The sequence below is a fragment of the Nerophis lumbriciformis genome, linkage group LG19, assembly GCF_033978685.3.
Source record: "Nerophis lumbriciformis linkage group LG19, RoL_Nlum_v2.1, whole genome shotgun sequence".
NCBI classification, from domain to species: domain Eukaryota; kingdom Metazoa; phylum Chordata; class Actinopteri; order Syngnathiformes; family Syngnathidae; genus Nerophis; species Nerophis lumbriciformis.
In genome coordinates this window covers 39318328-39343436 of record NC_084566.2, presented here as the reverse complement: position 1 = coordinate 39343436, position 25109 = coordinate 39318328, and the positions used below count along the sequence as shown (strand labels likewise).

The following is a 25109-nucleotide window of genomic DNA, read 5'->3' as shown; positions in this document are numbered from 1 at the left end:
GACTCTCACACTATTATGTTAGATCCACTATGGACTGGACTATCACACTATTATGTTAGATCCACTATGTACTGGATCTCACACTATTATGTTAGATCCACTATGTACTGGACTCTCACACTATTATGTTAGATCCACTATGGACTGGACTCTCACACTATTATGTTAGATCCACTATGGACTGGACTCTCACACTATTATGTTAGATCCACTATGGACTGGACTCTCACACTATTATGTTAGATCCACTATGGACTGGACTCTCACACTATTATGTTAGATCCACTATGGACTGGACTCTCACACTATTATGTTAGATCCACTATGGACTGGACTCTCACACTATTATGTTAGATCCACTATGGACTGGACTCTCACACTATTATGTTAGATCCACTATGGACTGGACTCTCACACTATTACGTTAGATCCACTATGGACTGGACTCTCACACTATTACGTTAGATCCACTATGGACTGGACTCTCACACTATTATGTTAGATCCACTATGGACTGGACTCTCACACTATTATGTTAGATCCACTATGGACTGGACTCTCACACTATTATGTTAGATCCACTATGGACTGGACTCTCACACTATTATGTTCGATCCACTATGGACTGGACTCTCACACTATTATGTTAGATCCACTATGGACTGGACTCTCACACTATTATGTTAGATCCACTATGGACTGGACTCTCACTATTATGTTAGATCCACTATGGACTGGACTCTCACACTATTATGTTAGATCCACTATGGACTGGACTCTCACTATTATGTTAGATCCACTATGGACTGGACTCTCACACTATTATGTTAGATCCACTATGGACTGGACTCTCACACTATTATGTTAGATCCACTATGGACTGGACTCTCACACTATTATGTTAGATCCACTATGGACTGGACTCTCACACTATTATGTTAGATCCACTATGGACTGGACTCTCACTATTATGTTAGATCCACTATGGACTGGACTCTCACACTATTATGTTAGATCCACTATGGACTGGACTCTCACACTATTATGTTAGATCCACTATGGACTGGACTCTCACACTATTATGTTAGATCCACTATGGACTGGACTCTCACACTATTATGTTAGATCCACTATGGACTGGACTCTCACACTATTATGTTAGATCCACTATGGACTGGACTCTCACACTATTATGTTAGATCCACTATGGACTGGACTCTCACACTATTATGTTAGATCCACTATGGACTGGACTCTCACACTATTATGTTAGATCCACTATGGACTGGACTCTCACACTATTATGTTAGATCCACTATGGACTGGACTCTCACACTATTATGTTAGATTCACTATGGACTGGACTCTCACACTATTATGTTAGATCCACTATGGACTGGACTCTCACACTGTTATGTAAGATCCACTATGGACTGGACTCTCACACTATTATGTTAGATCCACTATGGACTGGAGTCTCGCACTATTATGTTAGATCCACTATGGACTGGACTCTCACTATTATGTTAGATCCACTATGGACTGGACTCTCACACTATTATGTTAGATCCACTATGGACTGGACTCTCACACTATTATGTTAGATCCACTATGGACTGGACTCTCTCACTATTATGTTAGATCCACTATGGACTGGACTCTCACTATTATGTTAGATCCACTATGGACTGGACTCTCACACTATTATGTTAGATCCACTATGGACTGGACTCTCACACTATTATGTTAGATCCACTATGGACTGGACTCTCACACTATTATGTTAGATCCACTATGGACTGGACTCTCACACTATTATGTTAGATCCACTATGGACTGGACTCTCACACTATTATGTTAGATCCACTATGGACTGGACTCTCACACTAAACAAATTGAAATGTGGACTCGTCAGACCACAGAACACTTTTCCACTTTGCATCAGTCCATCTTAGATGAGCTCAGGCCCAGCGAAGCCGACGGCGTTTCTGGGTGCTGTTGATAAATTGTTTTCACCTTGCATAGGAGAGTTTTAACTTGCACTTACAGATGACAGTGGGTTTCTGAAGTGTTCCTGAGCCCATGTGGTGATATCCTTTACACACTGATGTCGTTTGTTGATGCAGTACAGCCTGAGGGATCGACGGTCACGGGCTTAGCTGCTTACGTGCAGTGATTTCTCCAGATTCTCTGAACCCTTTGATGATATGATATGGGTTATGTAATTAATTTTTGTTATTATATTAGATCATTTTTTAGGGGGAACAAATTGGAGCTCTTCTTTAATGTTATCTGATTTATCGGTATGAAGTTATTACCCGCCCCAATAATTATCCAATATTTATTGCCAACCTCTACAAAAAATTTTTTTTTTTTTACAGTAATAATAATAGCAAAATATTGAAAACATTTAAATTAATGCATATGCAAGTGCAAGGATGAGTGAGAAGACTCTGACTGGTGTATTAATTCCACTTTAAAATAAACCCCGACATGATACTAGATATAACTGTTTCCAAATTTTGAGCAAATACATAAATAATTAAAGCTGCAAGCAGCATTGGTCGGGCCCGCATATTTGGCAGGTGCTAGTCCTAAGTGTCCCAATACTTTTGTCAAGTTTTAGTCCCAAGTGTCCCAATACTTTAGTCTACTTTTAGTGCGAAGTGTCCCAATACTTTTGTCCAGTATTCGTCGTAAGTGTCCCAATACTTTTGTCCAGTTTTATTCCTAAGTGTCCCAATACTTTTGTCCAGTGGTAATCCGAAGTGTCCCAATACTTATGTCAAGTTGTAGTCAAGTGTCCCAATACTTTTGTCAAGTTTTAGTCCCAAGTGGCCCAATACTTTTGTCAAGTTGTAGTCCTAAGTGTCCCAATACTTTTGTCCAGTTTTAGTCCGACAAACACGCTCAGAGGAGATAGATTTTGAAGGAAGGTGACCGGTTTTTACAAAAAAAATTTTTTGAAGGGGGAATAGCAAACTTCCTGTTGATTTTTGCTGGGGGTTGTCAATTTATGAAATGTAGGTCTAAGTGAGACCTACATAGAGGTTTTTGTTTCATGTCTCTCCGACCTTCCCAGTGGGAGTTACAGGCAGTTTTGTCATTTTTTTCTTCCGAGGAGCAGTTTTTTCTCCGTTTTATTCAAAAATTGCTGTAGAGCGCAATTTTTAAATTTGGGGTTAGGTTTTTTTATTAGTTCGCAATTTTTGCCAGTCCTGATATGTGCGTTCAGTTCGGTGAGTTTTGAAGCATGTTAAGGGGGTCAAATTACAGCTCAAAGAGGCAAAAGTGACTGTTTTTAGTACTTTTTTGTCTTGAAGGGGGAATTGCCAACTTCCTGTTGATTTTAGCCCGAGGATGTACAATTATGAGAACTAGGTCTAAGTCAGACCTACATAGAGGATTTTGTTTCATGTTTTTCCGACCTTCCTAGTGGGAGTTACAGGCAGTCTAGTTGTTTTTTCCCCTAGGGGGCGCTAGAGCGCAATTTTGAGTTTTGAGGTTTGGTTTTTTGATAAAAAAAGTTTTGCCGTATATTACTGATGTGTCTGTAAAATTTGGTGAGTTTTGAAGCATGTTAAGTAGTAGTAGTCAAAGTAGAGCGCAAAGCTGCGGAAGAATAATAATAATTAAAGCTGCAAGCAGCGTTGTTCGGGCCCGCGTATTTGGCAGGTGATAGTCCTAAGTGTCCCAATACTTTTGTCTACTTGTAGTCTGAAGTGTCCCAAGACTTTTGTCTAGTGTACCTACCTTGTCTGCATTGTGTGGGCACGTTGGTGCTTCCTGCTTTTGAGCAGCCATCTTAAAAAAACAGCACCGCAGGAGCATCAGTGCAGCGGGTCTTTGAAGGGTCATAAAATCAAAACCGGAGCAGGTATCACAACTCTTTCACCAACTTTTAATCAGAAGGGTTCAATCTCTCTCCTGTGTTAGTTTGAAGCCGAAACAACAAACGCGCTCAGAGGAGATAATGTTTGAAGAAAGGTGACGGGTTTTTACAAAAATGTTGTGTTGAAGGGGGAATAGCTGGGGGTTGTCAATTTATGAAAATGTAGGTCTAAGTGAGACCTACGGAGAGGTTTTCGTTTCATGTCTCTCCGACCTTCCCAGTGTGAGTTACAGGCAGTTTAGTAATTTATTTCTTCCGAGGAGCAGTTTTTTCTCCGTTTTATTAAAAAAATTCTGTAGAGCGCAATTTTTGAATTTGGGGTTAGGTTTTTTTATTAGATCACAGTTTTTGCCAGTCCTGATGTGTGCGTTCAGTTTGGTGAGTTTTGAAGCATGTTAAGGGGGTCAAATTACAGCTGAAAGAGGCAAAAGTGACTGATTTTACTAAAATTTAGTGTTGAAGGGGGAATAGCAAACTTCCTGTAGATTTTTGGCCGAGAAAATAAATTAATAAAATTTAAGTCTAAGTGAGACCTACATAGAGGTTTTCGTTTCATGTCTCTACGACATTCGTACGGGGAGTTAGAACAAGTTTACTTGGTAGGGGGCGCTAGAGCGCAATTTTGAGTTTTGGGGTTTGGTATTTTTACCAAAGAGTTTTGTTCGAGTTTTTTTATGTGTGCGTCAAATTTGGTGAGTTTTGAAGCATGTTAAGGGGGTCAAAGTAGTGCGCAAAGCTGCGGAAAAATAATAAAGAATAATAATAATAATAAAACCTTAGAAATTCAATAGGTCCTTATGTCCCATTGCATAAGGACTCCCTGTGGGAGTCCTTTTGCAATGGGCCATTGCGGGCCCTAATAATAATAATAAAACCTTAGAAATTCAATAGGTCCTTATGTCCCATTGCATAAGGACTCCCTGTGGGAGTCCTTTTGCAATGGGCCATTGCGGGCCCTAATAAAATCATTTCAAAAATGTTCATGTATGACATTCTGACAACTAACATTTCCTGTGTTTAAAAATAGGGGTCTTTTTTTAAGTTAATTAAACCATTTGCAAACGAGTAATTGCAATTAATCGCTATTCTTTGTTAGTACTGCGACCAGTCTTCCTCTCAGGGAATTAAACACACTGGTCAATCCCAAATTCTTTTGGATGACATATATGTTGAGTAAGAAGACAGAATAGTACTTGACCAAGTTTTACTAAAGCTTTAGGAGACCAGCCCTTACAACGCAACCATAGCATCAGCAAGCGAGGTCTAAATTCTAACGAAAAGAAGTCAGCTTCTGTGGAGCGAAAACAGCCCCCGCCCGCCCAGAAAGAAATACAGCTGTTGTTCCAAACAGATAAGACCTTCTCCACAGAAAGGAAGTATGTTATCTCCTCGGCGGACAGTACGGCACCTTCAAGGTTAAACTAAGAGTTTACTAGCGGACATAAGATAAAAACCCAAAGGGTTCTGTCAGGTTCAAACACTGATGACATTTATTAAACAAGACAAGAAGCAAAGAATCAAACAGAGGCAGAATTCAATTTGGACTCAATTGAGGAGAAACGTGTCAACCTGTAACCTCTTACAGTGTCACCCACGGTCTGGGGAAAGATTGTACGCCACCTCTTTTTATTTGGATTTTCCCTGTTTACATAACAACAGCTGTTTCTAAAGGAATGGGGAGTATGTAAACAGTCATTGTTTTCCGGTCACATTAACACAAAAGAAAAAGATGCCTCGGGCTTGGGCTGGTCCTGGATTCAGCTTGGGCAGGTCTTTGATGACAATAGATAACCCCCATCCTGTCTCTTCCCATCGTACACAATGGAATTTTCCAAGCCTTTGCTTGGTGCAACAAAGACAACCTCTTGTCTGTTCATTGGGAACTCAGAGAATGGAAAGTTTTTTGATAATTTACCAGAGGTGGGTAGTAACGCGCTACATTTACTCCGTTACATCTACTTGAGTAACTTTTGGGATAAATTGTACTTCTAAGAGTAGTTTTAATGCAACATACTTTTACTTTTACTTGAGTATATTTATAGAGAAGAAACGCTACTTTTACTCCGCTACTTTTATCTGCATTCAGCTCGCTACTCGCTACAAATTTTTATCGATCTGTTAATGCACGCTTTGTTTGTTTTGGTCTGTCAGACAGACCTTCATAGTGCCTGCGTTTCAACAAATACAGTCACTGGTGACGTTCACTTCGTTCCACCAATCAGATGCAGTCACTGGTGACGTTGGACCAATCAAACAGAGCCAGGGGTCACATGACCTGACTTAAACAAGTTGAAAAACGTATTCGGGTGTTACCATTTAGTGGTCAATTGTACGGAATATGTACTGTACTGTGCAATCTACTAATAAAAGTTCCAATCAATCAATCAAAAGTGTGAAGGAAAAAAGACCCTTTTTTATTTCAACCGTACATCCTGTCAAAAGCCTAAAGACTGACTTCACAGTTCCTGTCTTCACAATAAAAGTGCCGCTCCATCGCGCCTGCGCTTTCAAAATAAGAGTCTCCGAAAGCCAGCACAAACAAGCTAGCAAGCTACGGAGTTTGCCGCCAATGTATTTCTTGTAAAGTGTATAAAAACAAATATGGAAGCTGTACAAATAAGAAGCCAAAAACCAACCACTTTCATGTGGTATTAGACAGAAAGGAGGAACTTTTTTTCTCCTCCATTTGAAAACGTGGACGTTATCATCACTACTGTCTGATTACAATCAATGCAAGTCATCAGAATCAGGTAATACACCAACTTATATTCTTGTCTTCATGAAAGAAAGGAATCTATATGTGTTGAACATGCATGTATATTCATTAAAACACCTTTAACATGTAAACAAAAACGGCAAAATAAATAAATATAAATTATATACTGGACACTTCACCCTTGCTCCTGATGGGTGCTGGTTAGCGCCTTGCATGGCAGCTCCCTCCATCAGTGTGTGAATGTGTGTGTGAATGGGTAAATGTGGAAGTAGTGTCAAAGCGCTTTGAGTCCCTTGAAGGTAGAAAAGCGCTATACAAGTACAACCCATTTATCATTTATATATCAATGTATGTGTATATATATATATATATATATATATATATATATATATATATATATATATAAATATATATATATATATATATATATATTTATATATATATATAAATATATATATATAAATTTATATATATATGTATATATATATATATATTTATATATATATATATATATATATATATATATATATATATATATATATATATATATGTGTGTGTGTGTGTGTGTGTGTATATATGTTACTCATCAGTTACTCAGTACTTGAGTAGTTTTTTCACAACATACTTTTTACTTTTACTCAAGTAAATATTTGGGTGACTACCGTATTTTCCGCACCATAAGGCGCCCTGGGTTATAAGCCGCGCCTTCAATGAACGGCATATTTCAAAACTTTGTCCACCTATAAGCCGCCCCGTGTTGTAAGCCGCATCTAACTGCGCTAAAGGAATGTCAAAAAAACAGTCAAATAGGTCAGTCAAACTTTAATAATATATTAAAACCAGCGTGATGTGGGCGCGCATGGAGTCGTATATCAACATGGACGAAGCTGCGTGAAAAAAGCCACCCGGCCTCTTCGCGTAAACTTAAACTTACCTTAACCACTCGCTCATCTTTTCTTCATCCATCCCTTCGAGTTAGCTTTTATGATGACGCCGGCTGGAAAGGTCTCTTTTGGCAAGGTCTTCCTTTTGAATATCACCATGGGTGGAAGTTTCTGGCCATTAGCATGGCAAGCTAGAACCACAGTGAAGGATGACTTCTCATTCCCTGTGGTGCGAATATTCACCGTACGTGCTCCCGTTGTATCCACAGTGCGGTTCACAGGAATATCAGTTGCTGTGAAATAGTAATCCGTGTGCGGATGGAGAGATTGCGTCTTTTCATGAACCGGATCCCTGTCGTTTAGTAGGAGCCATTTTGTGGTCTTTACAGATGTAAACACACAAAGGAAATGAAATGTAATATCCGCGCGCTTTTTCTTCTTCTACGCGGGCGGGTGGTTGCTTACAGTAGAAGAAGAAGCGCTTCCTGTTCTATGGGGGCGGGTGCTTACCTTGGCGGTTGCTTGCGTAGAAGAAGAAGCGCTTCCTGTTCTACCGGGAAAAAAGATGGCGGCTGTTTACCGTAGTTACGAGACCAAAACTTTATGAAAATGAATCTTAATATTTATCCATATATAAAGCGCACCGGGTTATAAGGCGCACTGTCAGCTTTTGAGAAAATTTGTGGTTTTTAGGTGCGCCTTATAGTGCGGAAAATACGGTACTCCTTACTTTTACTTGAGTAATAAATCTCTAAAGTAACAGTACTCTTACTTGAGTACAATTTCTGGCTACTCTACCCACCTCTGTAATTTACATATAATTTTTCTGACAGTTCACATGGGAAAATATTAGCTGATTTAAACATCCATCCATCCATTTCCTACCGCTTGTCCCGTTCATGACTATGGATTAAGAAAGAACACTTGAAAATATATGCATTCTCCACAGGACCCACACAAGTCAATGATGTATTTTAGAGCTGTGTTGTGATTAAACACACCAAATCATGTACTTTGCTTGTATTTTCATCAAATAGATATCCTTCCTTGAATCAAATGTTTAATTTTTCACTATTTTCATGCATTTTTCTTTAAAAGATTTTGGCCTAGCAAACAGTCCTTTTTTTTTTTTTTATGTTTTTACATCTAACTGCTGTCTCCTAGTGGTAGCTTAGTGAAACTCAAAACATGTTTCATTTATTTACACCAGGGGTGTCAAACTTATTTTAGATGGGGGGGGCCACGTGGAGAAAAATCACGGCGCGATAACTTAAAAATAAAGACAACTTCAGATGTTGTTTTTTTTTTGTTTAAAAATAGCACAAGCACATTCTGAAAATGTACAAATCATAATGTTGGGGTTATTTATTTTTTTTACACTTACATGTTGCGGTTAATAGTACCTTTATTTGTCGTTATTTATACTTTCTGAATAAATTATGTGATTTATTTGAATACATTTTCAGTCTGTCAAGATAAAAAAAAATAGTATATCAAAATCAAATTACAGGATGTTATTTATGTAGTTTGCTCATTTTCCTCGACTGGTGCACATGTGTTTTATTTATTTTTTACATATGTAGCATCATCTACAAACATACAAATATTTGCTACTGCGACATCTAGTGCAGTGTTTTTCAACCACTGTGCCGCGGCCGTGAGATACAGTCTGGTGTGCCGTGGGAGATTGTCTAATTTCACCTATTCGGGTTAAAAATATTTTTTTGCAAAGCAGTAATTATAGTCTGCAAATGATGTGTTGTTGTTGAGCTCGGCAGAGTAACCGTGTAATACTCTTCCATATCAGTAGGTGGCAGCAGGTAGCTAATTGCTTTGTAGATGTCGGGAACAGCGGGAGGCAGTGTGCAGGCAAAAAGGTGTCTAATGCTTAAACCAAAAATAAACAAAAGGTGAGTGCCCCTAAGAAAAGGCATTGAAGCTTAGGGAAGGCTATGCAGAACGAAACTAAAACTGAACTGGCTGCAAAGTAAACAAAAACAGAATGCTGGACGACAGCAAAGACTTACTGTGGAGCAAAGACGGCGTCCACAATGTACATCCGAACATGACATGACAATCAACAATGTCCCCACAAAGAAGGATAAAAACAACTGAAATATTCTTGATTGCTAAAACAAAGTAGATGCGGGAAATATCGCTCAAAGGAAAACATGAAACTGCTAGAGGAAAATACTAAAAAAAAGAGAAAAAGCCATTAAAATAGGAGCGCAAGACAAGAAGTAAAACACTACACACAGGAAAACAGCAATAAAGTCCAAATAAGTCAGGGTGTGATGTGACAGGTGGTGACAGTACACCTACTTTGAGACAAGAGCTATAGTGATGCATGCTTGGTTATGCTTTAAAGTCATATCCAACCACTTTTTACTGTCAACTGAGTTTTGTTTTATAACGATTTCTGCTGGTGGTGTGCCTCTGCATTTTTTTCAACGCAAAAAATGTGCCTTGGCTCAACAAAGGTTGAAAAACACATTTAGAACAGCAGTTTCTTTCATTCAAAAAATGTTGGCTGATTTTTATACTTAGCAAACTCATCCCGCAGGGTTAGGGTTAGGGTTGGGATTAGGGTTAGGTTTGGGGTTAGGGTTAGGGTTAGGGTTAGGGTTGGGTTTAGAGTTGGGGTTAGGATTAGGATTATGGTTAGGGTTAGGCATAAAGAAAAATAGTTGGTTAGTGTTAGGGCTAGGGTTTGGGTTAGGGTTGGGGTTGGGGTTAGAGTTAGGATTAGGGTTAGGCATAAAGAAAAAGAGTTGGTTAGGGTTAGGGTTGGGGTTAGGGTTAGGGTTAGGATTAGGGTTAGGGTTAGGCATAAAGAAAAAGAGTTGGTTAGGGTTAGGGTTGGGTTGGGGTTAGAGTTAGGATTAGGGTTAGGCATAAAGAAAAAGAGTTGGTTAGGGTTAGGGTTAGGGTTGGGGTTAGGGTTAGGATTAGGGTTAGGATTAGGGTTAGGGTTAGGCATAAAGAAAAAGAGTTGGTTAGGGTTAGGGTTAGGGTTGGATTGGGGTTAGAGTTAGGATTAGGGTTAGGGTTAGGATTAGGGTTAGGGTTAAGGTTAGGGTTAGGGTTAGGCATAAAGAAAAAGAGTTGGTTAGGGTTAGGGCTAGGGTTAGGGTTGAGGTTAGGGTTGGGGTTAGGGTTAGGATTAGGATTAGGGTTAGGGTTAGGCATAAAGGAAATAGTTGGTTAGGGTTAGGGTTGGGGTTAGGGTTAGGCATAAAGAAAAATAGTTGGTTAGGGTTAGGGCTAAGGTTAGGGTTGGGGTTAGGGTTAGGGTTGGGGTTAGGTTTAGGTTTAGGATTAGGGTTAGGGTTAGGCATAAAGAAAAAGAGTTGGTTAGGGTTAGGGTTGGGGTTGGGATTAGGGTTAGGGTTAGGCATAAAGAAAAGAGTTGGTTAGGGTTAGGGCTAGGGTTGGGGGTGGGGTTAGGATTAGGGTTAGGGTTAGGCATAAAGAAATAGTTGGTTAGGGCTAGGGTTAGGGTGGGGTTAGGGTTAGTGTTGGGGTTAGGGTTAGGGTTAGGCATAAAGAAAAAGGGTTGGTTAGGGTTAGGGTTGGGTTGGGGTTAGAGTTAGGATTAGGATTAGGGTTAGGGTTAGGCATAAAGAAAAAGAGTTGGTTAGGGTTGGGGTTAGGGTTAGGATTAGGATTAGGGTTAGGGTTAATCATAAAGAAAAATAGTTGGTTAGGGTTAGGGTTGGGGTTAGGGTTAGGGTTGGGGTTGGGGTTAGGGTTAGGCATAAAGAAAATTGTTTGTTAGGGTTGGGGGTGGGGTTGGATTAGGGTTAGGGTTAGGGTTAGGCATAAAGAAAGAGAGTTGGTTAGGGTTAGGGCTAGGGTTAGGGTTGGGGTTGGGGTTAGGGTTAGCATTAGGATTGGGTTAGGGTTAGGCATAAAGAAAAGTGTTGGTTAGGGTTAGGGTTAGGGTTAGGATTATGGTTAGGGTTAGGCATAAAGAAAAAGAGTTGGTTAGGGTTAGGGCTAGGATTAGGGTTAGGGTTATGGTTGGGGTTAGAGTAAGGATTAAGGGTTAGGGTTAGGGTTAGGCATAAAGAAAAAGTGTTGGTTAGGGTTATGGCTAGGGTTAGGGTTAGGGTTGGGGTTAGGGTTAGGATTAGGATTAGGGTTAGGGTTAGGCATAAAGAAAAAGAGTTGGTTAGGGTTAGGGCTAGGGTTAGGGTTGGGGTTAGGATTAGGATTAGGGTTAGGCATAAAGAAAAGTGTTGGTTAGGGTTAGGGCTAGGGTTGGGGGTGGGGTTAGGATTAGGGTTAGGGTTAGGCATAAATAAATAGTTGGTTAGGGCTAGGGTTAGGGTGGGGTTAGGGTTAGTGTTGGGGTTAGGGTTAGGGTTAGGGTTAGGCATAAAGAAAAATAGTTGGTTAGGGCTAGGGTTGGGGTGGGGTTAGGGTTAGGGTTAGGCATAAAGAAAAAAAGTTGGCTAGGGTTAGGGCTAGGTTTAGGGTTAGGGTTGGGTTGGGGTTAGAGTTAGGATTAGGGTTAGGATTAGGATTAGGGTTAGGGTTAGGCATAAAGAAAAAGAGTTGGTTAGGGCTAGGGTTAGGGTTAGGGTTGGGTTGGGGTTAGGGTTAGGGTTAGAGTTAGGATTAGGATTAGGATTAGGATTAGGGTTAGGGTTAGGCATAAAGAAAAAGAGTTGGTTAGGGTTAGGGTTGGGGTTAGGGTTAGGGTTGGGGTTAGGATTAGGATTAGGGTTAGGGTTAAGCATAAAGAAAAATAGTTGGTTAGGGTTAGGGTTAGCGTTGGGGTTGGGGTTAGGGTTAGGGTTAGGCATAAAGAAAAATAGTTTGTTAGGGTTGGGGTTAGGGTTAGGATTAGGATTAGGGTTAGGGTTAAGCATAAAGAAAAATAGTTGGTTAGGGTTAGGGTTGGGGTTAGGGTTAGGGTTGGGGTTGGGGTTAGGGTTAGGCATAAAGAAAATTGTTTGTTAGGGTTGGGGGTGGGGTTAGGATTAGGGTTAGGGTTAGGGTTAGGCATAAAGAAAGAGAGTTGGTTAGGGTTAGGGCTGGGGTTGGGGTTAGGGTTAGCATTAGGATTGGGTTAGGGTTAGGCATAAAGAAAAGTGTTGGTTAGGGTTAGGGTTAGGGTTAGGATTATGGTTAGGGTTAGGCATAAAGAAAAAGAGTTGGTTAGGGTTAGGGCTAGGATTAGGGTTAGGGTTATGGTTGGGGTTAGAGTAAGGATTAAGGGTTAGGGTTAGGGTTAGGCATAAAGAAAAAGTGTTGGTTAGGGTTATGGCTAGGGTTAGGGTTAGGGTTAGGGTTAGGATTAGGATTAGGGTTAGGGTTAGGCATAAAGAAAAAGAGTTGGTTAGGGTTAGGGCTAGGGTTAGGGTTGGGGTTAGGATTAGGATTAGGGTTAGGCATAAAGAAAAGTGTTGGTTAGGGTTAGGGCTAGGGTTGGGGGTGGGGTTAGGATTAGGGTTAGGCATAAATAAATAGTTGGTTAGGGCTAGGGTTAGGGTGGGGTTAGGGTTAGTGTTGGGGTTAGGGTTAGGGTTAGGCATAAAGAAAAATAGTTGGTTAGGGCTAGGGTTGGGGTGGGGTTAGGGTTAGGGTTAGGCATAAAGAAAAAAGTTGGCTAGGGTTAGGGCTAGGTTTAGGGTTAGGGTTGGGTTGGGGTTAGAGTTAGGATTAGGGTTAGGATTAGGATTAGGGTTAGGGTTAGGGTTAGGCATAAAGAAAAAGAGTTGGTTAGGGCTAGGGTTAGGGTTAGGGTTGGGTTGGGGTTAGGGTTAGGGTTAGGGTTAGAGTTAGGATTAGGATTAGGATTAGGGTTAGGGTTAGGCATAAAGAAAAAGAGTTGGTTAGGGTTAGGGTTGGGGTTAGGGTTAGGGTTGGGGTTAGGATTAGGATTAGGGTTAGGGTTAAGCATAAAGAAAAATAGTTGGTTAGGGTTAGGGTTAGCGTTGGGGTTGGGGTTAGGGTTAGGGTTAGGCATAAAGAAAAATAGTTTGTTAGGGTTGGGGGTGGGGTTAGGATTATGGTTAGGGTTAGGCATAAAGAAAGAGAGTTGGATAGGGTTAGGGCTAGGGTAAGGGTTGGGGTTAGGGTTAGCATTAGGATTGGGTTAGGGTTAGGCATAAAGAAAAGTGTTGGTTAGGGTTAGGGTTGGGGTTAGGGTTAGGGTTAGGATTAGGATTAGGGTTAGGGTTAGGCATAAAGAAAAAGAGTTGGTTAGGGTTAGGGTTGGGGTTAGGGTTAGGCATAAAGAAAAATAGTTTGTTAGGGTTGGGGGTGGGGTTAGGATTATGGTTAGGGTTAGGGTTAGGCATAAAGAAAGGGAGTTGGATAGGGTTAGGGCTAGGGTAAGGGTTGGGGTTAGGGTTAGCATTAGGATTGGGTTAGGGTTAGGCATAAAGAAAAGTGTTGGTTAGGGTTAGGGTTAGGATTATGGTTAGGGTTAGGCATAAAGAAAAAGAGTTGGTTAGGGTTAGGGCTAGGATTAGGGTTAGGGTTATGGTTGGGGTTAGAGTAAGGATTAAGGGTTAGGATTAGGGTTAGGGTTAGGCATAAAGAAAAAGTGTTGGTTAGGGTTATGGCTAGGGTTAGGGTTGGGGTTGGGGTTAGGATTAGGATTATGGTTAGGGTTAGGCATAAAGAAAAAGAGTTGGTTAGGGTTAGGGCTAGGGTTAGGGTTGGGGTTGGGGTTAGGATTAGGATTAGGGTTAGGGTTAGGCATAAAGAAAAGAGTTGGTTAGGGTTAGGGCTAGGGTTGGGGGTGGGGTTAGGATTAGGGTTAGGGTTAGGCATAAAGAAATAGTTGGTTAGGGTGGGGTTAGGGTTAGTGTTGGGGTTAGGGTTAGGGTTGGGGTTAGGGTTAGGCATAAAGAAAAATAGTTGGTTAGGGTTAGGGCTAGAGTTGGGGTGGGGTTAGGGTTAGGATTAGGGTTAGGCATAAAGAAAGAGAGTTGGTTAGGGTTAGGGTTAGGGTTAGGGTGGGGTTAGGGTTTGGGTTGGGGTTGGGATTAGAGTTAGAGTTAGGGTTAACCCTAACCCTAACCCTAACCCTATTCGGCGAGTCGTACGTTTGACACCCCTGATGTACACAGTACTGGTTTACAGTTCTTTACGTGTAAACATCAACATTTGCATCATCGACATTTCATGGCAAGTTTTTGCATCCTCATACTTCCCCTTTTGTCTTTAAGTGACAGACTCATCATCCTGGTGGAGGTCGCTGGTGTCTTAGGATGACCCCACGTGAGCAGCTGAGGAAGATGACGGCGCTGGGCGAGCAGGGAGCGCTGGACGAGAAGCACTGGTACCGGCTGGTTAACAGCATGTCAGCAAGCGGTGAGGACGGCGAGAAGGAAGGAAGGAAGGAAGGATGGTGTATTAATGGCTTCCTGCATGGTTGTATTGGCGTGTGTGTGCAGCAGAGCTGAGGCAGAGGCAGGAGATGATCATGAGGAACCAGATGGCCATGGCGCCGCAGATCCTCGCCCAGGGCCAGCAGAGGTTACAGGGGGTTCCGGCTCAGTTTGAACCGCGATTCATGGAAAGGTTTGTTTGTTTTTAAGAGTTGGACCAACAAAATGTTTTTTGTCACTGAAACAACTAATTTTTTTTTTTTCAGGGAGTTGGTCCCGCCTGCTGAGATAGTGGCCCCTGATGCCAGGCAGATGCACATGGGACCTCACATGGGCCCCCCTCATGCTGCGATGCTCCCAGGAAGAACCTTTTCAGCAGCAGGTAAACACACACACATACACACGGTTTACACTGCAAAAAGTCAGTGTTCAAAAACAAGAAAAAAAATACAAAAATGAGGGGTATTTTATTTGAACTAAGCAAAATTATCTGCCAATAGAACAAGAAAATTCGGCTTGTCAAGACTTTCCAAAACAAGTAAAATTAGTTAACCTCAATGAACCCAAAAATACCTTAAAATAAGTATATTCTCACAAATAACAAGTGCACTTTTCTTGGTAGGAAAAAAAAAGAGACCTTTTTGCTCAATATGTTGAAAAATATTCTTAAATGAAGTAAATGCTACACTCTTAGAAATAAGGGTTCTAAAAGGGTTCTTCTACAAGGGCTGAGGTTCTAACTGGAACCATTTGCTTCTAAAAAACCCTTTCCCGAAGAAAGGGTTTTTCAAGGGTTCTTGGTAACGCTAATGGTTCCAGTAAGAACCATTTTGATCCAGAGAACCCTTTAAAACCCCTTTTCTGAATAATTGGTTTTAAAAGGGTTCTCACTAACACTAAGGGTTCCAGTAAGAACTATTTTGATCCAGAGAACCGTTTTTGGAAGAAAGAGTTCTTCAGGGATTGTTGAAAGCATGGGTAAGATCCTGTGTCACCAGGGACATACTTCCTGATAACATTTGCCAATAATGGTGCCTATCTTTAAATAAATGTTTTTCTCATTCAAATGTTTTGAATGTTTGTTCAATGTCAACATGATAAATGACCACAATATAATATGAACTAAACTGATCTGTAGAATACAATATGGTTCTTTATAGAACCCTCAGAAGACAAGACGGTTATCGGTGAAAACCTTTGAAAAGGGATGTTTTTAGAACCCCCTGTGTCAGGTCTAGATGAAACCCTTGAAACATGAAAGAGTTCTTTGTGGAACTCCGTGTGGGTTCTAGATGAAACCCTTGACAAACGAAAGGGTTCTTAGTGGAACTCCCTGTGTGGGTTCTAGATGAAACCCTTGAAATACGAAAGGGTTCTTAGTGGAACTCCCTGCGTGGGTTCTAGATGAAAGTCTTGAAATACAAAAGGGTTCTTAGTGGAACTCCCTGTGTGGGTTCTAGATGAAACCCTTGAAATACGAAAGGGTTCTTAGTGGAACTCCCTGTGTGGGTTCTAGATGAAACCCTAGAAACATGAAAGGGTTCTTAGTGGAACTCCCTGCGTGGGTTCTTTGTAGAACCTCTCATGGGGGATTCTGGGTGGAACCTTACACACACAGTTCTAGGTAGAACCCTCCAAAAGGGTTCCAGGTGGAACCTTTATAAAACGGTTCTACCTGGATCCAAAAAGGGTTCTCCTATGAGGACGAGCCGAAGAACCTTATATGGTTCTACTTAGCACTTTTATTTCTAAGAGTGTAGTGCCATTATCTTGACATAATGATATGCGCTCGGCATTACATTTCATGAAACCAGCAAACTTATACTAAAAACTAATTGATTGTTCTTAATGGAAAGGCAACAAGGCAACCGCTTGTTACTCTCGGGGTCTCCTAGCCGCTCAAGCAAATCATATTGTCGAAAAAGGCATTTTTCCATAGATAACATGACATCATCGCGCCAAGTGCGTGCTCTTTCAGTCAATTAGTGCGCCAGGAAGATATATATATATATATATATATATATATATATATATATATATATATATATATATTAGAGATGCGCGGTTTGCGGACACAACCGCGGAGTCCGATTATTAAAAAAAATTAGATTTTATCCGCGGGTCGGGTCGGGCGGTTGAAATTTAAAAAAATTAGATTTTAAATAGATTCAGGCGGGTGGCAGTTAAACCAATTGGGAAATATATATACATAGTTAAATGTTGTTACCCACATACGAAAAACGAGCAGGCACCTGCTGCATATGCCACAACAGAAGAAGAAAAAAAAAAAGAGATGGACACTTTTACGGAGCGGAGAAGGGACGCCTCGCCGGGGTCCGGGACCGAGGCCCCTTCCCCCGAGAGGGCCCCACCGGGAGCCGTAGCTGAGGCGATCCGCGAGAAGGGCCTGACGCACGTCCAGGGTTACCACCGCACCGACACCCCGCCTCGTCCGCCTTCGCCGCGGCCGGCGTCACGCGCAGCAGGTAAGCAGCTTACTTGCCCGCCACCCCCGTGGCCGGGGGCTCGTAACAGGGGTCACTCCGCGCGCTCCGCCCGCGCAGCTTACCTGCCCGCCACCCCTGTTGCCGGGGGCGCGTAACAGGGGTCACTCCGCGCGCAGTGCGCTCACGAAAGGGGTGGGGCTCACCCTGGTTGATATAGACAGCAGGACGGTGGCCATGGAAGTCGGACCCGCTAAGGAGTGTGTGACAACCCACCTGCCGAATCAACTAGCCCTGAAAATGGATGGCGCTGGAGCGTCGGGCCCATACCCGGCCGTCGCCGGCAGCGAGACGCGCTTGGAGGTGCGCTCAGCGCGGCTCCCATATGATTGCGCACTGGTGTGCGTCTGGGCCGTGACAGCGTGGCACGCGAATGTCTGTGCTGCATTGGATCAGTCTCCTTTCTTTAACAGGCAAAAGCTTTATAACCTCACTAATGCCTTGCATCGTCTATATTAGATATATAACAACGGGCGGGTGCGGGCGGGTGCGGTTCTGATTAAATGTTAGATCGGGTGGATGGCGGATGGTTGACGACTTTCTGATGCGGTTGCGGATGAAATAATTGCCTATCCGCGCATCTCTAATATATATATATATATATATATATATAGCCCGGCCCCCGGCCAAAACATTTTTAATTGTAATTTTGAAGAATTTATCTGAATGTGCATGAACTATTTCTGTTCAAAATAGTTAGAAATGTCACATGTTAAACGTTTAAATATTAACTGTCAGTTTACTGTACTGTGCCAACTGTACTACTATATGAGTACCTATTTTCTATTGTTTCATTGAAAATAAAACAGCAAAGTCCATTTTGGCTGTCATCTGTTTTAATTATGAGACACAATTGTGTCAAAGTCAGGATTTTTTATTTCATGCTTGAAGTAAGAAATGATGACTTTAAAAAAGTAGTTTTCTACTTGTGAGTGTTGATGACACAGCTTTGCAACAGTTGATATTCTAGTTTCAAGCATGTTTTACTCAATATAGGTCATCAAATCTCAGCAACATACTGTAATATCTTACTGAGATCCAGTGACGTGCGGTCAGTAGAGGCAGGTGAGGCAGGGCCTCACCTGCCATCATGGAAAGAAAAAAAATGTAAAAAGAAAAAAAAAAAAGTAATTGTTATATGTATCCAGTGATTATACTATAAAGTTATTTTCCATTTAACTTCACCAGTTTTAGATTATTTTTATTCAAAATCGCTGAATTTTCACATTTGCCGTTCAAATACTGAGAAGAGACGGTGCGGTGAACAGCAGCCAGTTGAGGCACGTCACTCAGTGCCGCAACATAGATTGCGCAATCACTCGGCTAACTGCTGGCTTGCTTTGCAGTGAGACTGTATTGCTATATGAACTATATTATACATTTCCATAGTTTAGTTAGCTGAGGTATATAATGTACAGTGTATTTTGTCAACAACTGTATGTGTGTAAAGTATCTCTTGTGCTGAGCTATCTTAAAACGGCTGCAAAAGACGCACTGGCTGAGGCTCGCCTCCTGCACCTCCGCCGTAGAATTGTTATATCAACTAAAGCCCACACTTAAACTGTCCACGTGCAAGATTTAATCTATTTTTAAAAATTATTTCATAAGAAGCCAAAAAGTGCAAAAACAATAATGTTGGTGTTGGAGGAGTTGTGAATGACTGCAGGGACACAACATTAGATACACCTGCAGACTGCAGGTGTACCTACTTCACAACTCCTCCAACACGAACATTATAGTTTTTGCACTTTTTGGCTTCTTATTAAATAACTTTTGTAACCTATTTTCATGGGCTTTCCTCTTTGTGATGTTAAGTTCCTGTCATGCGCTGTTATACAGTATATGCCTTGAGCTCTTATTTTGAAGGCGCTAAGAGCGGAAGTGATGTCACGTTGCGGAGGTTTTTGAAAGAAGGTAAATAAAGTGGTCCTCGTGTAAACTGGAGCCTCCGTGTTTGTTATTTTGTAGTTTCATACAGTATAGGCGACATTTATAAACCCTCGGTTACACTTTTTTAAATAGATTCAATCTTGCACGTGGAAAGTTTAAGTGAGGGCTTTAGTTGCGGCGCATGGACTTAATTTCTAAGTAAAGGTAAGACCATAATAACGTTTTTTTAATTAAATGTGCTTTTTTGTGTGCTACAGTTTGTATGTGTAAAGTTAAAGTTAAGTTAAAGTACCAATGATTGTCACACACACACTAGGTGTAATGAAATTTGTCCTCTGCATTTGACCCATCACCCTTGATCACGCCCTGGGAGGTGAGGGGAGCAGTGGGCAGCAGCGGCGCCACGCCCGGGAATAATTTTTGGTGATTTAATCCCCAATTCCAACCCTTGATGCTGAGTGCCAAGCAGGGAAGAATGCTGGTATGAGCTTTTAAACATAACCCGTTAACTGCTGCCAATCAAATGGTGAATAAGATACTCTTTAGGGTTCATATGTTTGTAAATCTGACTGTGATGAAGTCAGTGCCTCACCAGCCATCAACCTCACCGCACGTCACTGCTGAGATCATTTAGGACCAAAACACTTAAAACAAGTAAAACATTCTACCATAAAATCTGCTTAGTGAGAAGAATTATCTTATCAGACAGAAAATAAGCAAATATCACCCTCATTTGACACATTTCAACTTACTTAGATTTCACTTTTGTGATTTTTGAGGTGTGCGTCATGTTTTCTCTTCTTTCCTCCTCAGCCGGCTATGGCTTTCTGCCCTCAGAGCCCATGGAGACGGTTGCCCGGCGACAGGAGCTCATTCACAAGCAAAACATGGCCAGGTCAGTTGCGTCATCAGCATCAAAAGACATGCAACTAAAAATGGCAGCTTCTCAAAAGCCATAAAAAATTTTAAAAAACCTAGAAATATCAATATTTCTTTGCACTTTAAACGAATCAATATTTTAGAAATACTTAAACTGAGAAATACATCATATTAGTTGCATTTTTCAATGATTTGATAACATGGGGAAGCTGTGGTGCAAGTGGGAGAGTGGCCGTGCCAGCAGCCTGAGGGTTCCTGGTTCAATCCCCACCTTCTACCAACCTAGCCACGTTCGTCGTGTCCTTGAGCAAGACACTTCAGTCTTGCTCCTGATGGGTCGTGGTTAGGGCCTTGCTCCCGCCATCAGTGTGTGAATGAATGGGTGAATGTGGAAATAGTGTCAAAGCGCTTTGAGTACCTTGAAGGTAGAAAAGCGCTATGCAAGTATAACCCATTTTCCATTATTATTATTATTATTATTATTACCATGTTCCGCGCCTCTATTGTCGAGGCGGCTGATTGGAGCTGTGGCCGCAAGGTAGTTGGTGCCTGTCGTGGCGGTAATCCTAGAACCCGTTGGTGGACACCGGCGGTGAGGGATGCCGTCAAGCTGAAGAAGGAGTCCTATCGGGTTCTTTTGGCTCATAGGACTCCTGAGGCAGTGGACAAGTACCGACAGGCCAAGCGGTGTGCGGCTTCAGCGGTCGCAGAGGCAAAAACTCGGACATGGGAGGAGTTCGGTGAGACCATGGAAAACGACTTCCGGACGGCTTCGAAGCAATTCTGGACCACCATCCGCCGCCTCAGGAAGGGGAAGCAGTGCACTATCAACACCGTGTATGGCGAGGATGGTGTTCTGCTGACCTCGACTGCGGATGTTGTGGATCGGTGGAGGGAATACTTCGAAGACCTCCTCAATCCCACCAACACGTCTTCCTATGAGGAAGCAGTGCCTGGGGAGTCTGTGGTGGGCTCTCCTATTTCTGGGGCTGAGGTTGCTGAGGTAGTTAAAAAGCTCCTCGGTGGCAAGGCCCCGGGGGTGGATGAGATCCGCCCGGAGTTCCTTAAGGCTCTGGATGCTGTGGGGCTGTCTTGGTTGACAAGACTCTGCAGCATCGCGTGGACATCGGGGGCGGTACCACTGGATTGGCAGACCGGGGTGGTGGTTCCTCTCTTTAAGAAGGGGAACCGGAGGGTGTGTTCTAACTATCGTGGGATCACACTCCTCAGCCTTCCCGGTAAGGTCTATTCAGGTGTACTGGAGAGGAGGCTACGCCGGATAGTCGAACCTCGGATTCAGGAGGAACAGTGTGGTTTTCGTCCTGGTCGTGGAACTGTGGACCAGCTCTATACTCTCGGCAGGGTCCTTGAGGGTGCATGGGAGTTTGCCCAACCAGTCTACATGTGTTTTGTGGACTTGGAGAAGGCATTCGACCATGTCCCTCGGGAAGTCCTGTGGGGAGTGCTCAGGGAGTATGGGGTATCGGACTGTCTGATTGTGGCAGTCCGCTCCCTGTATGCTCAGTGCCAGAGCTTGGTCCGCATTGCCGGTAGTAAGTCGGACACGTTTCCAGTGAGGGTTGGACTCCGCCAAGGCTGCCCTTTGTCACCGATTCTGTTCATAACTTTTATGGACAGAATTTCTAGGCGCAGTCAAGGCGTTGAGGGGATCTGGTTTGGTGGCTGCAGGATTAGGTCTCTGCTTTTTGCAGATGATGTGGTCCTGATGGCTTCATCTGGCCAGGATCTTCAGCTCTCGCTGGATCGGTTCGCAGCCGAGTGTGAAGCGACTGGGATGAGAATCAGCACCTCCAAGTCCGAGTCCATGGTTCTTGCCCGGAAAAGGGTGGAGTGCCATCTCCGGGTTGGGGAGGAGATCTTTCCCCACGTGGAGGAGTTCAAGTACCTCGGAGTCTTGTTCACGAGTGAGGGAAGAGTGGATCGTGAGATCGACAGGCGGATCGGTGCGGCGTCTTCAGTAATGCGGACGCTGTGTCGATCCGTTGTGGTGAAGAAGGAGCTGAGCCGGAAGGCAAAGCTCTCAATTTACCGGTCGATCTACGTTCCCATCCTCACCTATGGTCATGAGCTTTGGGTTATGACCGAAAGGACAAGATCACGGGTACAAGCGGCCGAAATGAGTTTCCTCCGCCGGGTGGCGGGGCTCTCCCTTAGAGATAGGGTGAGAAGCTCTGCCATCCGGGAGGAGCTCAAAGTAAAGCCGCTGCTCCTCCACATCGAGAGGAGCCAGATGAGGTGGTTCGGGCATCTGGTCAGGATGCCACCCGAACGCCTCCCTAGGGAGGTGTTTAGGGCACGTCCGACCGGTAGGAGGCCGCGGGGAAGACCCAGGACACGTTGGGAAGACTATGTCTCCCGGCTGGCCTGGGAACGCCTCGGGGTCCCACAGGAAGAGCTGGACGAAGTGGCTGGGGAGAGGGAAGTCCGGGCTTCCCTGCTTAGGCTGCTGCCCCCGCGACCCGACCTCGGATAAGCGCAAGAAGATGGATGGATGGATGGATAATTAATATTTTAAATAAATGATTATGATTGTTTTCCCCTTGAAATGTCAGTTTTCCCTCGGTTCTCCCGTGAGTTACTCCTCAGGTTAGGTGAACTTCTTTAAAGTCGGGATGCTATTAGTTCTATGATTTGTATTAACAAAATATGCTTTTAAATTCTTTATAAGCCCTTTCACACATACATGTTAACACTTCCTATGCCCTAAAACAGTGTTTTTCAACCTTTTTTAAGCCATGGCACATTTTTTGCGTTGAAAAAATGCAGTGGCACACCACCAGCAGACATCATTAAAAAAACGAAACTCAGTTGACAGTAAAAAGTCGGATATGACTTTAAAGCATAACCAAGCATGCATCAATATAGCTCTTGTCTCAATGTAGGTGTACTGTCACCACCTGTCACATCACACCCTGACTTATTTGGACTTTATTGCTGTTTTCCTGTGTGTAGTGTTTTACTTCTTGTCTTGCGCTCCTATTTTAATGGCTTTTTCTCTTTTTTTGGTATTTTCCTGTAGCAGTTTCATGTTTTCCTTTGAGCGATATTTCTCGCATCTACTTTGTTTTAGCAATCAAGAATATTTCAGTTGTTTTTATCCTTCTTTGTGGGGACATTGTTGATTGTCATGTCATGTTCGGATGTACTTTGTGGACGCCGTCTTTGCTCCACAGTAAGTCTTTGCTGTCGTCCAGCATTCTGTTTTTGTTTACTTTGCAGGCAGTTCAGTTTTAGTTTCGTTCTACATAGCCTTCCCTAAGCTTCAATGCCTTTTCTTAGGGGCACTCACCTTTTGTTTATTTTTGGTTTAAGCATTAGACACCTTTTTACCTGCACACTGCCTCCCGCTGTTCCCGACATCTACAAAGCAATTAGCTACCTGCTGCCACCTACTGATATGGAAGAGTATTACACGGTTACTCTGCCGAGCTCTAGACAGCACCGACACTCAACAACAACACATCATTTGCAGACTATAATTACTGCTTTGCAAAAAATATTTTTAACCCAAATAGGTAAAACTACATAATCTCACACGGCACACCAGACTGTATCTCACGGCACAGTGGTTGAAAAACACAGGTGAATTTATCCAGATAATATTAATTTTTTTAAATATCTAATAATGTTCCTCCATTTAGCCTGAAGGGGGAGCTGCACTTTTTTGGAATTTTGCCTATCATTTACAATCCTTGTGTAAGACAAGCACACATATGTTTTCCTTTTGTTTTATGCATTCTAACTCATAAATAAATGGTAGCAAAATTCTACTTACAATGCAGCCTATGGGATGGTAAAATGGGTTAAACTTGTATACCTACTTGCCAATCCTCCCGGATTTTCCGGGAGACTCCCGAAATTCAGCGCCTCTCCCGAAAGCCTACCGGGACAAATTTTCTCCCGAAAATCTCCCGAAATTCAGGCGTACCTGAGTGACGCGTCGACAGCCTGTTTTCACGTCCGCTTTCCCACAATATAAACAGCGTGCCTTCCCGATCACGTTATAACTGTAGAATGATGGAGGGCGAGTTCTTGGTTTCTTATGTGTGTTTATTGTTAGGCAGTTTCATTAACGTCCTCCCAGCGCGGCAACAACACACGACAACAGCAGTCACGTTTTCGTCTACCGTAAAGCAGTTTGTCTGCCGTAAACAGCAATGTTGTGACACTCTTAAACAGGACAATACTGCCATTTACTGTACATGCATATGTGACATTAACATCTAGAGCTTTTAGAGAGTGCAGTGCACAACTGCGCACACAAGGAGACGAAGCAGAATGCATCATCAGAGAGGGTGTCTTGTCCAGGGTGTACCCCGCCTTCCGCCCGATTGTAGCTGAGATAGGCTCCAGCACCCCCTGCGACCCCGCAGGGAATAGGCGGTAGAAAATGTATGGATGGATATATATATATATAGCTACAATTCACTGAAAGTCAAGTATTTCTTATATATATATATATATATATATATATATATATATATATATATATATATATATATATATATAAGAAATACTTGACTTTCAGTGAATTGTAGCTATATATATATATCCATCCATACATTTTCTATTTATCTTGAACATTTTTTTTTACCTTGAAAATCATTTGTTTACCTTGAAAACCATTTTCAACCTTGAAAAAAAAAAATTACCTTGAAAAATTTTTTTTACCTTGAAAATAATTTTTTACCTTGAAAACCATTTTTAACCTTGAAAATCATTTTTAACCTTGAAAAAAAAAATGTACCTTGAAAAATGTTTTTTACCTTGAAACTCATTTTTTACCTTGAAAATCATTTTTTACCTTGAAAAAAAAAAATGTACCTTGAAAAAAACATTTTACCTTGAAAAAAAATGTTTACCTTGAAAACCATTTTTAACCTTGAAAATCATTTTTAACCTTGAAAAAAAAACATTTACCTTGAAAAATGTTTTTTACCTTGAAACTCATTTTTTACCTTGAAAATCATTTTT

At 42.1% G+C, this 25109-nt stretch overlaps 1 protein-coding gene across 2 annotated transcripts in view; it reads left to right on the top strand.

The window, feature by feature from the left end:
- The window catches only part of samd7 (sterile alpha motif domain containing 7), a 53391-nt gene that overhangs the window by 23011 nt on the left and 5271 nt on the right, over positions 1-25109 (top strand). The window contains exons 2-5 of one of the 2 annotated variants that reach the window (XM_061978800.1): positions 14680-14824; positions 14911-15034; positions 15108-15223; positions 20049-20130. In XM_061978800.1, coding sequence (XP_061834784.1) covers positions 14722-14824; positions 14911-15034; positions 15108-15223; positions 20049-20130 — 425 coding nt within the window. In that variant the 5' untranslated portion in view covers positions 14680-14721. Of the gene's footprint in view, positions 1-14679; positions 14825-14907; positions 15035-15107; positions 15224-20048; positions 20131-25109 lie in introns of both variants that reach the window. The other variant, XM_061978799.1, reaches the window with a different exon arrangement.